The 15,737-nt window shown below is 35.3% G+C and overlaps 1 protein-coding gene across 4 annotated transcripts in view; it reads left to right on the forward strand.

Moving 5' to 3' along the window:
* LOC121234342 (probable cinnamyl alcohol dehydrogenase 1) overlaps nucleotides 1-14,423 on the forward strand; it is a 34,038-nt gene extending 19,615 nt beyond the window's left edge. The window contains exons 1-7 of one of the 4 annotated variants that reach the window (XM_041130252.1): nucleotides 10,077-10,206; nucleotides 10,589-10,689; nucleotides 11,716-11,829; nucleotides 11,903-12,133; nucleotides 12,734-13,022; nucleotides 13,120-13,270; nucleotides 13,958-14,423. In XM_041130252.1, coding sequence (XP_040986186.1) covers nucleotides 10,601-10,689; nucleotides 11,716-11,829; nucleotides 11,903-12,133; nucleotides 12,734-13,022; nucleotides 13,120-13,270; nucleotides 13,958-14,154 — 1,071 coding nt within the window. In that variant the 5' untranslated portion in view covers nucleotides 10,077-10,206; nucleotides 10,589-10,600 and the 3' untranslated portion in view covers nucleotides 14,155-14,423. Of the gene's footprint in view, nucleotides 1-10,076; nucleotides 10,207-10,588; nucleotides 10,690-11,715; nucleotides 11,830-11,902; nucleotides 12,134-12,733; nucleotides 13,023-13,119; nucleotides 13,271-13,957 lie in introns of those variants that run through there. The other 3 variants (XM_041130253.1, XM_041130254.1, XM_041130255.1) reach the window with 3 other exon arrangements.
* The last annotated feature ends 1,314 nt before the right edge of the window (nucleotides 14,424-15,737 follow it).

Genomic DNA, 15,737 nt, shown 5'->3' on the forward strand with positions numbered 1-15,737 from the left:
ACTGAAGGATTATTTTTGATTGTTCAAAAATTTATCCTCTTATTTTAAAATTTGTTGAATTTTTAGTAAGTTTATTTCTATGATTTTAATTTGGTGAAAATTAATTTTATGTGCTTTCTAAATATTTATTTATTGTTATGCATTTAAATTGCTTTTAATATTTAAATTAATTACTGTGGGATTTAATTATTTCAATTTGACTTTACCATTACGTTTAAATTATTTTATTTAACTTGTGGTTTTAAAATCGTCTCCGTTGGATCTTTTTTGTGACCCAAGTTATGAGGATTGGACCTCATTTCTTTTCCTCCATTTTTTCTTTCCTTCCTTTTTCTTTTCTTTCTTTTCTTTTCTTCCTTATTTTCCTCTCCTTCCCGCGCGAGCTCTCTCTCTCCTCTCCTCCGCCCGTTTCCTTCGTCTCCTCCCAGCGCCGCCGTCGCGCCGCCGTGCGCGACACCGCCCAGCCGACCAGCTCCCCCTCCCTCCGGCGACCTCACCTCCCAAACCTCAGCCCCTACCTCGCCGCCGGTAGCCCACACGCCCCCCACGAAGCCGCGGGCCACCTTCACGCCAGCGCCGCCGTGAGCCGGCGGTGGCCCTCACCGCCCAGCCCATTAGCTTCCCCAGCCGCCGGCGACCTCACCCCACCAATCTCACCTCCATCCGTGCCGCCGTTAACCACCAGTAGCTCTTCGAAGCCGCGGCACTCCTTCCGCCGTTGCGCCGCCGTCGCACCACCATTGGCCACCATCTTCCTACCACTTCATCCCCGACCTCTTGGCAACCCATTGGACCCAACCCCACCTCCGATCCGTCACCGGTGAAGCTCCACCAACTACATTTCCGATTTGGGCATTTTGGTCTTCTACCGCCCATTCCGCCGCCACCCACGGCAAACCACCACCACCATTGGCTTCACCGACCTCCCTAGGCCCTACCCTATCAATCTTGGGTCTTCGTTTGTCCTCGTTGAAAGGTTGGTAAATGTGACCCACGGCCACAGTGTATTTTACACTGTGGTGTTGCTCAGAAATCACCGCTTGCAACTTCGAGATCCTCCGGAAATTATTATATTGCACTGTAAGTATTTTCCTTAAAGAACTTTCGTGATTTAAATATATTTTTGCACTAACGCATATTATCTGTGAATTGGGTTGTTTTGCCGGACTGAGTCCGAGGAGTTTCGGGGGTCGGATGGATTGTGGACGGAGTTGTGTTTGTTTGCATTGTGAATTGTGGTTGTTGGTTATGATTTGTTCACGTACATCGCATATTGCATGCATGATCATGTTTGTAAAGAAAACTGGGTTTTCGTGTATTGCATACATGTTTATGTATTTATTGGATTTGGATTTTCATGTGAGTAAAAGGAAAAGAGACTGTAGGGATGGTGGTAAGCAGGGATGGTGGTTGTGTCCCGCCTGTGATTCCCGCCTACAGTGCTCTGTTAAGTATTTATTGTGTGTAAAGGAACTGTAGGGATGGTGGTAAGCAGGGATGGTGGTAGAGTCCCGCCTGTGATTCCCGCCTACGGTGCACGCGTTAGGGATGGTGGTAAGCAGGGATGGTGGTTGTGTCCCGCCTGTGATTCCCGCCTACGGTGCACGCGGTAGGGATGGTGGTAAGCAGGGACGGTGGTAGAGTCCCGCCTGCGATTCCCGCCTACAGTGTCCGATAATTGGATTGTTTGTGTGAATCATTTTATGGGAAAATGTTTTACGGTTATTTTGGGCCAAATTGGGATTTTTGGCGTGTGTTGGAAATAATCATTTTTCTGGGAAAAAAAATAATATTTTATGGCTAAATGTATTTTGCTATATTGTTGGTCGCATTAATGTATTTTTATCCCGAGAGTTGTTTGGTTTATACTTACCTGTGGTACCATTTTATGGTATCGCAGATTTTGATGCAGATGGTGATGATGAGCCTTAGCTTGGCTCCGTTGGAGGAGTGATCTGGGATTGCTCCTGTTTAGTGAGTTATGTGTTTTTATCAGTTTATGTATTCACCTTTTGTATTATATTTGGGATGACTGTATAATTTTTTAAAGATAAATTGTTTTAAATATTTGTATTTAAATTCTGGTACTTAGTTGACTATCCGCTGCGTTATTATATTTGTACACTGTTGCATGTACACACACTGGCACTTCGTTGGGATGTGTGACCGTGTTGTCACCATCCTGGCGTCTCATTCCCTGTGTATTTATATAAGGGGGATTGGGGGCGCCACAATATTTTCCAACTTTAATACTAAATCACTGCATTTCAAATATATATAAATCAATAATATATATTTATATATTACAAAGTGTGTATATATAAATATATACAATTCAATTTTTTAGACTTGTTCACAAATTATGCATAATAAAAACTACATAATTTTTAAATTAAAGTCATTTAATTTAAATTTACAATGAACGTTCGAATGTTATTACTTAACGTTCGAATATTGGTGCAAACATTTTACGTTCGAACGTAAAATTAATAATATTCGAACGGTTGCGCCAAAACATTTTACGTTCAAACGTAAATAGACATAACGTTCAAACGTATATGTGACGTTCGAACGCATATTTCCCATACGTTGGAACATAAAAAAATCTCATTCTATCTTTAGTGACGGTTTTCAAAAACTGTCACAGAAAATGCCTTTTAGTGACGGTCTAGGGACTGTCACAATTTCCCAACCGTCACTAAAAAGCAATTGTGTTGTAGTGGTTGGATTATTCAAAATCGAAAAGTATAGGAAGTCATGTGAGCGAGTGGCCCCGAGTGTTTGATCTAATCTCAACTTTGTCAACATGTCTAATTCTATACTCTATGCTTTGCTCAAATGCAAATATCCGGTTTCATTTTTTTTAGAAAGAATGTCTAATTCTGGTATGAGAGCTTATAACTAAGCAGCGTGCGCTAGATGCCACCAAATTAAGTTTTTGATAAATGATTTGTACAAGTCTCAATAAACAAGCCTCGTGTAAGAAAGTAGATCCCACCATGAAAAAGTGTAAAAAAAAAAAAAAAAAAAAGTTCTTTTTTAGTGGGATCCAAATTTTTACAAAAGAACTATACGGAATTTGTCTATTTGAGACTTGTATCTAACACACACTCTGAGATCTCTGAACATATAATTTATTTTGATGTTTTGAGTAATGTAAGTGGAAATCCAGATCACAATTGTTTTCTTTGGATCATGAAAGAAACTCTATTTTTAAGCAAGGTGCGAGTTTTATTTGACAAGTTTAACAGCGTGTAGCTGAAATTCAATATTCTATCTGCAGTTGGACGGTTCTCTGATTAATTTGTTATTGAAGGTATAACTTGTATATGAAGTTTATTGTTTAACATGCCTCCTTCATCTCAAGCCTTTTTCTTACATTTTCTCTTACTGATTGTGTGACAGACTGTTTTTTAGATAACTTAAGTTGGAGTAAAGAAAATGACACATGAAGAAAATGACAAAAATACAATTTTATAATCTTTTGACAACTCTATTATGAATAAATAGTATCTTTACAATATTATAAAAATATTGTCTGTCTAAAACAAAAATTGTAAAAGGAATAGAAGCTCATTGACAAGTGAGCAGTCAACTTTACTACCATGTAACACGTGTATATAAAATAAAAATAGATAAATATTAATCTTAATTTCAGAATAAATCATAAAAACATAACTATATATAAAATTAAATTTTAATAATTGGTACATATAGAAATATAATTCTAAAAATATAACTTAATATCTATTTTAGATTTATGACGACAATGTTTCAATATGGAATAATATTCATTCATTATTATTTATGTAATGAAATATTTAGAATTTATTTTCTTTATAGAAACTATCAAGTGATCTTTCAGAAAATAATTTGTCATTTCAGCATTTAAGCTAATTTGTAAAGTTTTATGTAAAATCTAGATGTTTTCATGTCACATTACGTATGTAATGCTACAATTGAGACCTTAAATAATTTTTTTCTTCTTCAATGATGTTTGAAAGATACAACCTCTCAACTTTTTTTTTTTTTTTTTTTTTTTCCATATAGATTATAAATCTTAAATGATTTTTCTTGTGTTTTCACTTTAGATTTCATATTACAAGGCCTAATATTGTATAATAAAAAATGTTGGGATCCATGTTAATAATTTAATTATTTCTCTTAAATTTATTTTTAATTTAATTTTGGTGGCCCACATCCTTGAAAATAAATAATATATAGAAATTATACAAAATTTTGATACTATAGGAAAAAAAATTGAAGAAATACATTTTTATGTATATTAAAAATTTAGAGATTACATGGGAATTATAAACTTTTTTTTGGGGGGGGGGGGTGGTTATGTTTGGCTTGATCTGTTTGAAAACACAATTCTTATCATATATTCTCAAACTATATTATTATTATTTTTATTATTATTTACAGATCATATAAAACATATTGTTAGTATCGAAACGGAGCAGCAGGCGTCTATCTATCTCAGCACGCTCCCTTACTCCAAAAGGACCTGCAGAAGGTGTAAGACACCGTAAAGACTAGAAAGAATATTAATCTCACTTCTACGGTGAGAACCTCCAAGAAGAAGAAGAAGAAGAAGAAGAAATTCAACTAGATTTTGCATCCTTACAAGTGCGTACTCCACACTACAAATACTGACCCCCTCTGAACGTCTATAATGGGCCAGAGGCCGACTTAACCAAATAATAAAATGAGACAGTTCAAGCAACTCTAATAAATCGTAAATGGGTCTTGGCCCGACTCCAGAATAACATTCACATAAAAGAAATGGCCTCATGATCACATACAACGAAGGGACTGAGCCCAACGACTAAACCTTTATTACTCAAACCCAAGCCCACAATGCCTTGGTCCACTAGTGTGATATATTGAACTATGACGAACCCTCTCCCTTCAAAACTGGGCAAGGTGGGGTAAATTGAACTATGAAAAGAATTGCTGCAACATCATCCACCGAACCCACAACTGCATCTATTCTAAAAATGCCTGTGTTCACATCTGGCTTCTTGTACTTGAATTCCGTAAGAATGCTTTCCAGTATGGCCATTAAGCCTCGGCACCAGCATTCTTTGCCATTGCTTGATTGGCACTTAAGGATTTCTCGGTAAAATGTAGCTACACATTTTTCATATTGCACAATTTCTTGTACTGTTTACCAAGAATATCTTTTAGTTCAGTGAAGACCTGAACAAGTTGGTTCTCAGTTAAAGCTGAAAAACTAACTAAAATAGGAAAACGTCCAATACATTCTGGTATGAGAACCACAAGAGCAGAGCATAACCTTGCCCAGGTTCCATCCTTGAGGTTGTTCTTAATTTATCCTTATAAAAAAGCCATAGGAGAGGCACATCCAATAGAAGAACAATTGACACCCATACAATAGACTTTGAAGAATAGAGGTAAGTCAGTCGTTAACTTCAGGGCCCTATGAGATTAGTCGAAGTGCGCGCAAGCTGGTCCAGACACCACGGTTATCAAAAAAAAGAAAAGAAAGAAAGAATAGAGGCAAGTCAAGATCCAAACTACCTTTTGTCCAATTTGATGATCCCCAGGCAGTCCTCTCATTAGAGCCAAACCCACAAAAGTTGTTACAACCATATAGCTTGGATACATCATCCCATCCTCACTCCCATAATGGTAAATGCTGGAGTAATGGTAAAATTGATTTTCAATGTGACATAGCAGCAATGCATGGCTGATTAAACCAATCCTAGTCAAAAAGCATAGTTTTGAGGGCAAAATAACCAAACCAAGAACAACCATGTCCAGGACAACATTTGCTATTATGAGTTTATACGAGTATATTAAGGACAAGCCCACCAAACAAATATTAAGATCCCAATAATTGTGTCCCACAAACTAGGTAACCATCAAGCTCCCAAGCACAACAATGGCAAAATATGATGGCAGGCTGTTCTTTGTGAAAAATCGAGCCAAATAAAAACCAGCAATGGAGGGCAGTGGCAAGAACACAATAGGAAATCCCACAACAATTGTATAAACTTGTCCTACAAGCCCACTTGCTCAGTTCAATAGAATCTTGGGTATTCCATTTTTTTTTTTTTTTTTAACAAAGAGCTAGTAGCCATATGATAGTGGCCCTATCCCAAGTTTATTAATAAACTCTCACTTATGATAGAGGAATATCGTGTTACAAGCCAAGTATAGGAGAGTTTACAGATAAGAAAATAAAAAACCTCCCAAATACAAACCAACCAAAACCGAAACAAAAGAAACAAAAAGACAAACAATCTAAACAAGCCTTAAAAAAAAAAAACCACGAATAAATCTAACAGGCCTAAACCAAGTCATGAAAAAAAAATCTAAACAAGCCTAGAAAAACCAAGAACGAAAACAAGCTGAACAAGCCTAGAACACAAATTAACGACGAAAATACGAAAGACTTAAAAAATCCAGCCGCACAATACCTTTTAAAAACCGGGGAAGATCTTGGTTACCATTATACGTGACATTCGTCCCCATTTCCCCATCTCTAGCAAGAAAATCCGCCGTACTGTTACCTTCCCGAAATTGATGAGCCACCACAAAATTGATCCCCTCAAGCTACTTTTGCAAAACCTCCCAAAAATCCCAAAGATGCCATAAAGTACATTTGCTGTTGCGAAGCCAATCAACAATAATTTGAGAATCACTTTCAATAATCACATTGACCATATGGAGTTGTTTGCATAGTCTAATACCATCCAGAATTGCTTTCACTTCGGTGCCATTATTCATACCAACCCCATAATAAGCAGAAAAAGCCCCTTTAATCATACCATTCCAATCTCTAATAATGCTGCACCCTCCCGAGTTACTAGGATTGCCTCTGCAACTCCTGTCGCAATTAATCTTCACCCAACCCGTACGAGGCCTAAACCATTTAACAATTTTATTAGGTCTCATAGAAGTACGAGGCCTCTCCAAATTAAATTCTTCCAAAATCTTCAAATCGTGTATGGATAAGTTACTAAACGAATTAATGTTATTAGCCAATGACTTAATCCACACCCGAACACTTCTCCAAACAGTCACAACCAAATCATACTTACCATCCATTATAGCCTTACATCTTCTCTTCCAAAGGCACTAAGTGATAATATAAGGAATTAAACCAACGAGAGTACTTTAAAAATATGATTTTTTAACATAAGAAAACCAAGCAGCTACTCTATTTTTCCATGGTAAATTGCGCCTACAAGGAATACCCATGGGTATTCCATGCTTGAATACTATTTGGTATCCTAGCAAAGACCCAAGGACCTTCACTGGACATACAGCCTACTTCACCCCCATATTTTTCTTGAAGACACTACCCTGTATTTAGAAGGCTAATGCCATTGGCTATTTCTATTATCATATTTTGTTGGCTCTTACAATTCATTCACACATGACTTATTTCTATTCCTCTATCAAAGGGCCAATGAGGTGTAAATACACTCATAATTGAATAGCACAATTCTTAGCTACCAAAACTTTATCCCTCTTCTGTAGTGTTAGGTGCATTATATCATCCTCAATGGTCTAGAAAAAAGAGTCTGTCTCGACTGGATCCCAATCTAAGTCATGCTCTTTAGCTATTTCTTTCAGAAGCTTTAGTTTCTTTTCAGGTGAAGGAGCACGAACAACACCACAGTCTAGCATGAGCTCTATTGCCAAATCTTTAACTTTCTTTCCTTGGACCTGAACGAGAAGGTTGTGTTGCATCGACTGAGGCAAAGTAGCTAATACAGCCGGTTCAATTTCACCAGCTAATACTATTGGTATAGTACTATTATTATATGTTAGTGATAATATAGTAAGTAATTAATATACTAATGTATATTAGTGTTACTAATATATTTATCAAAAGGAATATATCGAAAGTTTATTAAACTATAAAATGTAATTAATATATATTTTATATTTAAAACATATGATCAAATAAATGTTCATGTTTAAGATTAAAATTTTATGTTATAAATTATAATATAACATTATTTCATATATAATTATAATTTATAAAAATTATATATAATATAAAAAATATTATATATAATATTAAAAATTAATTAAAAATATATAAATATGCAAACCGGTATGGTCCTAGAAAACATAAAATCGAGACTGGACCGGTTATGACCGGTTTTTAAAATGGAGGAACGGGTCCCAAGCCAAACTGGTCCAAAACCAGATCGAACCAATGGGTCCGGGCCGATTTTCCAGTTCTTCGATTTATCCTTCAAGCCAATACAATTGTATATCAATTCTTGTTGCTCCAATGGATAAATCTCTCTTCCATAAGCATATTCAATATTTAACTTCATATTAAAGATTGTGTAAGAGGGTTGAATCAAGATTTGTAACTCTTTATCTTCCAATAAAGATTTCACAACGAGTATTTTTTCTCCTGGAACACTAAGAAATTTGTTCTTGATAGCAGCATAATAATTTTCAAAATAACAATGCAATTCGGTTTTACTTAGATCGGTCATTTTGGGATCAATAATACATCACAAAGACTTGAAAAAATAAATCCCACTTCGAAGGTGAGGCGTCCGTTGCATTCTTACAAATGCGTACTCCACATTATGAGTACTGAACTCCCTATAGGCCTATACTAATTAATAGGCCAGAGGCCAACTTAACTAGATAATAAAAAAGACAGATCAAGCAACTCTAATAAAAAACAAATAGGCCTGGGCCGACTCGAGAATAACATTCACATAAAAAAATAACCACAGGCCCGCACTGGCTCATCTTTGTTTCTTGCGGTGCCACCAACCCAGGCTACCCTTCTAAGAGTTCCGGCTGGAGCGGGGGCCACCTACCCAGCCTACCCTTCTGAGTTACCCTTCTTGGAGTTCCGCTACAGCAAGTTAGATACGACGGGTAAGTGGAAACTTTATCATAAAGGATGTCAGTGCGTTCGTCAGCATTGGCCTTTCTTTTTAAAATTTCAAAAACTAATTCACTTCACTCTTTAGATATTATTTTAAACCTTAAATTTTATTTATTTTTCAAGATCTCTTGTATCTCACTTCTTATTTATTTTCTATTCTATTAAGATATTCTTTTTTTAATATTTTTTTTTTTTACTTTCCTTTACAATCTTAACTATTCATTTTTTTTTATATTTTGAATTATTACTCTCTATCTAATATTTTTTAAAAAAATTTAAATTATTTCTTTATGGGTACGAAAATATTTTCAAAATATTTTTTTTTGTCAAAATTCATCTTTTCTAATGATAATATTTTATAACAGTTAAATTTTAAAAATTAGTAGAGAGTTGAAATATATAATTAAATCTAGAATAAAAAAAATCTAGAAATAGATAATTATTAGGGAATTGAAATCATACATAGCACTTTGAAAATGTGTGTTTGTTAATAAAAATTAGTTAAATGTTTAGTAAAAATGACTTTATTTAATATTATTAAAAGATATAAAATTTTTATCTGTCTTATATTAACAAAAATAAGAAATTTAATTTTTTGATATTATTTTTAATTTGGAAGAAAATATAAGAATAAAAAATATATCTAAATATATATAAATTCAAAAAAAAAAAGAAGAAGAAGAATGATTTAGGATTGTTATCAACTCCAAATTTAGGGAGTAACAGTAACAATTTTAAAATTAAAAGTTAATAGTTTAATTTGTTTTTATAAATTATTCATTACTATATTTTTATTTAATTTTAAAATAAAATACAAAAATATTAAATTTTAAAATAAATAATATTAACAACTTATATTTTAATAATATTTTATTTGACTTTAATACCATCTCTTCGAATATTCAATTCGCTCACTTTTCTTCACTCTCCATATTTTTTTTCCTAAAATTTGGCTAAGGAATTACAGGGAGGCGGATGGGATGGCTCTAAAGAAAAGAAATATGTATTCATCAGTCTACAGCACATTTAATGTGCTGCGATAAAATACAAAAAAAAAAAAAAAAAAAAAAAAAAAAAAAAAAAATAATAATAATAATAATAATAATAATGTGAGGTGCGTCGCGGGCGGATTGTAGGCTGATGTATAACAAGTCTCATCAAATGCCACCAAACCAATTAATAAATTACGAATTTCTACCTATAATAAAATGAGGAGATTGGGAAGTGGGATTCACTCGTCTTGCCTGGGTTTTTGGAGAGTTGGGAGTGTATAGTCTCGAAGTGTTCTTCCTCAATCAATCCCGGTAAGCTTACATTTTCTCATCGCTTCTGACTGTTCTTCTTTGAGTTGTCGAGTGAACCCACGTCTCTGTTTCTTCTTTTTGTGTTTTGTATGAGCTCACAACATGAGTGATTGCCGAAAGTATAAGATTTGAGTCTTTACTGTCTACCCAAAAATGTCCCAGTTTTTGCGTGCTTAGCGGCTATGCACTAAACATCTGTCTCATATTTCCTCTCTTGAGAAATATTGAGCATCAATGATCACACCGTCACCCCTCTTATGATAGAACATCATTTTCTTTGTTTTGTTATTATTAGAAGTGGGAATGCTTTATAACCTTCAAGGGTTTCTGTCCGCAGTTATTTTTCCTTTGGACAAACCTGATGATTGATTGTTTTGTGCAGAAACAGTCAACAATGAGCTCCTCGTGTGACAATGCTGACTGCCTTGCATGGGCAGCAAGAGATGAATCTGGATTTTTATCACCATACAAGTTCAGCCGCAGGTATAATTAGTGAATCCTCTTTTATCAAAAGAGAGAATGAAAGTACTTGTGTTCTCAGGAAATGGAAACAAGAAAGATCCTGTATGGGGCCATTAAAAAATATTAAAGCCATCACTGTAATAGATGGGATTTTTATGAAATGACTTCACTTAAAAATTTATTTTCATGGTAGTTGAGATTCTTGAATTGTCCATTCAAGATTCCAGATTAGTTCAATGATAAGTATAGAAATGTGAGTGGTTCTGAGTGTTCATTTTCATTTCAACTTTTGTTGACAGGTCTAATTCAATTCATTAATATGTTGAATCTTTCTTTTACCGATCAAAAGAAACACTCTAGACTTTGAGTGTTGTTCAAATAAAACAATATGTTTTCACTTTTTGAGAAGGAGTGACTTTCAATGTTCGTGTTCGCCTGTTGATATGAATAATGCAGTAGAATATATCACACTTACAGAATTGTTTATGACAGATTATAGCTGTGCAGTTTGCACTAGTTGGGACGATTCCTTTCTTGAAATACAGCCATAAAAGAAATAAAAAGGGGAAAAAAAACTAATTGTGCCTGAAAGAACATGGGCAATATTCTATTTACATAGATGTTGACGTGTCTTTTACTGTTTTGGATGTTCATAACGGAAACAATTTGCATAATTTAAATATAAATTATTCAAAAAAGTGAAATCCTAGATCTATGAGGACATCTTACAAAAGTAAACTTACAAAATGACATGGTTTAATGGAATAAGTCAAATCTACTTAGAATAAAAAGAACTTCACAATCCAACATACCACATTAAGTCAAACCAATTTCTAGACCCATTTCACTTAGAGAAACTGAGCTAAAGTGATACAATATCTCATATCTGTTGTTGATAATTATGATCCCATGTATGATTTTTCTATACAGTTTTGGGAACTGTGATGAAAACTTAGTGCAGATTTACATCATGAATACGTTTTACTTGATTTTGTGCTGTTTTGGATGATATTCTGATAGATAATCAATGTTGGAAATCTTATTCAGGGCTCTGGGAAGTGATGACGTCTCGATAAGAATTACACACTGTGGAGTTTGTTATGCTGATTTAATTTGGGCAAGGAATGGACATGGGGATTCAAAGTATCCTTTAGTGCCTGGGTAAGTGGGCTAATTGTATACCATGAGTAGTCTTAGGTTTCCTTGAACTAATGCATCTGTAATTGCACACCAGACATGAGATTGTTGGAATTGTGAAAGATGTCGGTTCAAATGTTCGCCGTTTCAAAGTTGGTGACCATATTGGAGTAGGAACCTATGTCAACTCATGCAGGGATTGTGAGTATTGTAATGATGGAGATGAAGTTTATTGTGATAAAGGAATAGCATTCACTTTTAATGCTGTGGATGCGGATGGTACTATTACAAAAGGAGGATATTCAAGTTATATTGTTGTGCATGACAGGTAAGTGTTCTCTGATGCTATTTTCTTCTTATTTTCCTTCAAATATAAAGTTCACGATTATAGACTAAAATATCAACCCCTTCCTGTTACTGCTGAATGCATGATGCTATTTCTCATATTGCATATAAGTAATTACATCTAAAACTTTCAGCCTCATCTACTTGGGAAAAAGGAAATATTCGAAGTTCAGACTAACTGGAGTTGACACAATAATGTGGAAGTTACTTGCCAATGTATATGACATTTGTTTCATGGTGATGTTGCATGGAACTTGTTAATGTTGGTGACATAAGGCTTAAGGCTTCCCATGGATCAACGCCATTGTCAGAATTGCAAATGGCTGGACATAAGTTATAGAGGGATATGAACATTTTCTTTATCAAGTAGCTCTATCTGTCTGCTCAACATCAATATATACATCTGCTTGCTTGTGATTGTGTTTTTAGAGCTTGCATGCTTCTGGGAAGTGGATACAATTTTCATTGCTGAGTTTCTTTTGACAAGAAACTGTGATTTTGACCTACTAGATTGGCACTCGAGGAATTTTTGAAGGTTTTACCACAATTAATTACGGATATCAGTTTTGGTGTTGGAATACAGGTACTGCTTCAGCATACCTGACGAATATCCATTGGCTTCAGCAGCTCCTTTGCTTTGTGCTGGAATTACTGTGTATGCTCCCATGGTGCGCCACAAGATGAACCTGCATCCTGGTAAATCGTTAGGAGTGATTGGGCTTGGAGGTCTTGGTCACATGGCCGTGAAGTTTGGTAAGGCTTTTGGGTTGAATGTGACAGTTTTCAGCACTAGCTTATCCAAAAAGGAGGAATCCCTGAGTTTACTTGGTGCCGACAGATTTGTGCTCTCATCTGACCAAGAGCAGATGAAGGTCAAATTAGATAACCTTAAGCTTATGTTGTGCTGTTCACATTAGCGATTTCGAAATCGATGACATATCCTAATTGTTGTTGGATTGATGTTTGCAGGCCCTGGATAAGTCCTTTGACTTTATAATCGACACAGCATCTGGTGATCACCCATTTGATCCGTACATGGCGCTGCTGAAGACTGCTGGTGTTCTCGTTCTTGTGGGGTTCCCTAGTGAAGTCAAATTCAATCCTGCAAGCCTAAATCTTGGTACTTGAAATAAATTTTATGAAATTTAAGTACTTTTTTACTTGGGGCTCATTTGCACACTTGGAGTATCTTAGAATTTTGTGAGTATTAGTGAAATGGTCTGTGAATAGTAGTGAAATGGTTTGAGTTAAGGTGTTTTATTGAATTTTGAAAAATAAGAGAGAAAAAGTTGAATAAAAATATTATAATGTTAAAAAATTGTTTGAATATAATTTTTTAATATTATTTTTGTTTCGAACTTTAAAAAAGTTGTATTAATTTTGTGTTTTGTTTTGAAATTTGTAAAAACTGTAATAACTAGGTAATGATTAGATGAAAAAGTTGAAGATTTGAAATTAAAAAGTGTTTTATGTTTGAGTGATTTTTGGGAAGGAAATTGTATGATGTTTTGAAAATTTCTCATCTCATCTCATTACCCAAATGTACCTATAGTTACTATTGTAAGTTTTTAAAGTTCTGCTAGTTGTAACATCCTAAGTGAAATACCTGTGTAACACCGTAGACAGTCATGGATGTTTAGTGTTGCATAAGCCATAAAAAATGATTGGTCTGACTGCTTGTCATGTCAGCAGGTTTCACGGGTGTTATACTTAAAAGAGTGTTGCAAGTAGGACTTTTGGAGTTTTTAACATGCGTTTTGGAGTTTTTAACATGTGTAATGAACTGCCTGAATTGAACTTTTGGCAGGAATGAAAACTGTTTCTGGTAGCATAGCAGGCGGTACAAAAGTGACGCAAGAAATGCTAGACTTCTGTGCTGCTCATAAAGTTTACCCAAAGATAGAAGTTATTCCAATTGAGTATGCAAATGAAGCTCTCGAGAGGCTAATAAAGAGAGATGTGAAGTACCGGTTTGTGATTGATATTGAGAAATCTCTGAAATGAACTGCTGAAGAAATGGGGAGTTCTTCTCAATGCACATATCATGGTTTTGTGCACGTTGAATGTATTGATCGCTTGTCGCAACTCAAAAGCGCATAGGGGTTGACTTTGATTAGGTTTCTAGGAATTTAGTCGTAATAAAAGGCATCTGGGTTTGATCTTCTGTATCATGCAAGTAGGTAGCTAGACTGAAATAAGTGAATGGGTGGTAGGGTGGTGTTTTCTGACGTGTATTTGAATAAAAAATAGAAGTACGGACTTCTTGATTCTCATTCCTTTCGTATTGTTGTCTTGTATGCTTGCCAGGACAAATCTATTTGGCAATGGATTTGCTTTATTTTGTTTTGTTTCCTGGACTAAAAGAATTCCTCCACCAGAGCAGGGAGCCAACCTTAGGCACTGGGTTGAAAACTGATACCAAGTTTTGCAACATTTGAAATTCAAAATTTCGAAGATCTCAGAGTGTTGACTTGGCCCTATACTTCAGCTTGTTCTACGAAAGAAACGAAAGGGCCAGGCCACTTCCATCATAGCACGAGAGAGATGGAGGCAAAGCTCCCTTCTGAATGGCTCACAGCTTTGCACCATGCTGCGTATGAGAAGCTGTAGCTGCTATGGATTGCTGTGAAAATTGATCAAAAGCTTGTGAAAAAACAGGTTGCAGATCAGTAATTTTCTTTTTTTGTTTCAAAAGCTAAAGAAAGAACCACTGAAGAATCTCTGGAAAGCTTCACCAAGTCAGTACTTTAGTGTTTGATTAATAAGTACGACTTTTTTTTTCCTTTTTTTATAAGCAAGCAATCATTTTATAGATAAATTAAACAGTTACAAGATACAAAATTTAATAAGGTGAGAGCTTCCAACAATCATTCTGAAACCAACACATACAATACAAGAGAAATAAAATAGAGGGATTTGGAGCCGAAGGGCTTGAAAGTCAAATTTAAGAGATCCGAAGCCGCAGACTCCGATGGTGCCGCATGTGGCGAGCGACGGTAGACTCCTCATAGTGCGGCGGCGCACGAGACTCACGTGCAGTGTGAATTGCCCGTGAGACGTATGCACCGTTCTTTTGGTCGGTTTTCTTTTGCTGTCCGACAGATCGACAGTTGAAGAATTTGGTGGTGGGGCACGTGATTGTCCTAGGAGGCTGATAGGCAGTAGTTAGACACATCTCGGTGCTATGGACAGAAAATAAAAGAAAAATTGAGAAGAGAACCGATGGACAGGTCCGACATTGGCCGGACGGGGGGAGGGGAGCCTCTGGCAAGAGATGGGAGGGTTATACCGATATGTAGGAAGAGAGAAAAAAAATTGCCAGAAAGAGAGATAAAGTATTAAACGCTTGATTAATAAGTATGACTTATTCACATTCTGCCACTATCATGGTTTTTTTTTGTTTTTGTTTTTTTTTTACATTAATCCAAAAAGTTGTTTTCTACATTTCCGATAATTTTACAACATGAAACGATCATGGTTCGTTAATATTCTATCCAAATCGGATGATCTATTTCAAAAAAAGAAAAGAAAAGAAAAGATTAAATGTATATATATGAGATAAATTAGATTCACATTAAATATTGTCT

Source organism: Juglans microcarpa x Juglans regia, chromosome 6D, assembly GCF_004785595.1.
Source record: "Juglans microcarpa x Juglans regia isolate MS1-56 chromosome 6D, Jm3101_v1.0, whole genome shotgun sequence".
NCBI classification, from domain to species: Eukaryota; Viridiplantae; Streptophyta; class Magnoliopsida; order Fagales; family Juglandaceae; genus Juglans; species Juglans microcarpa x Juglans regia.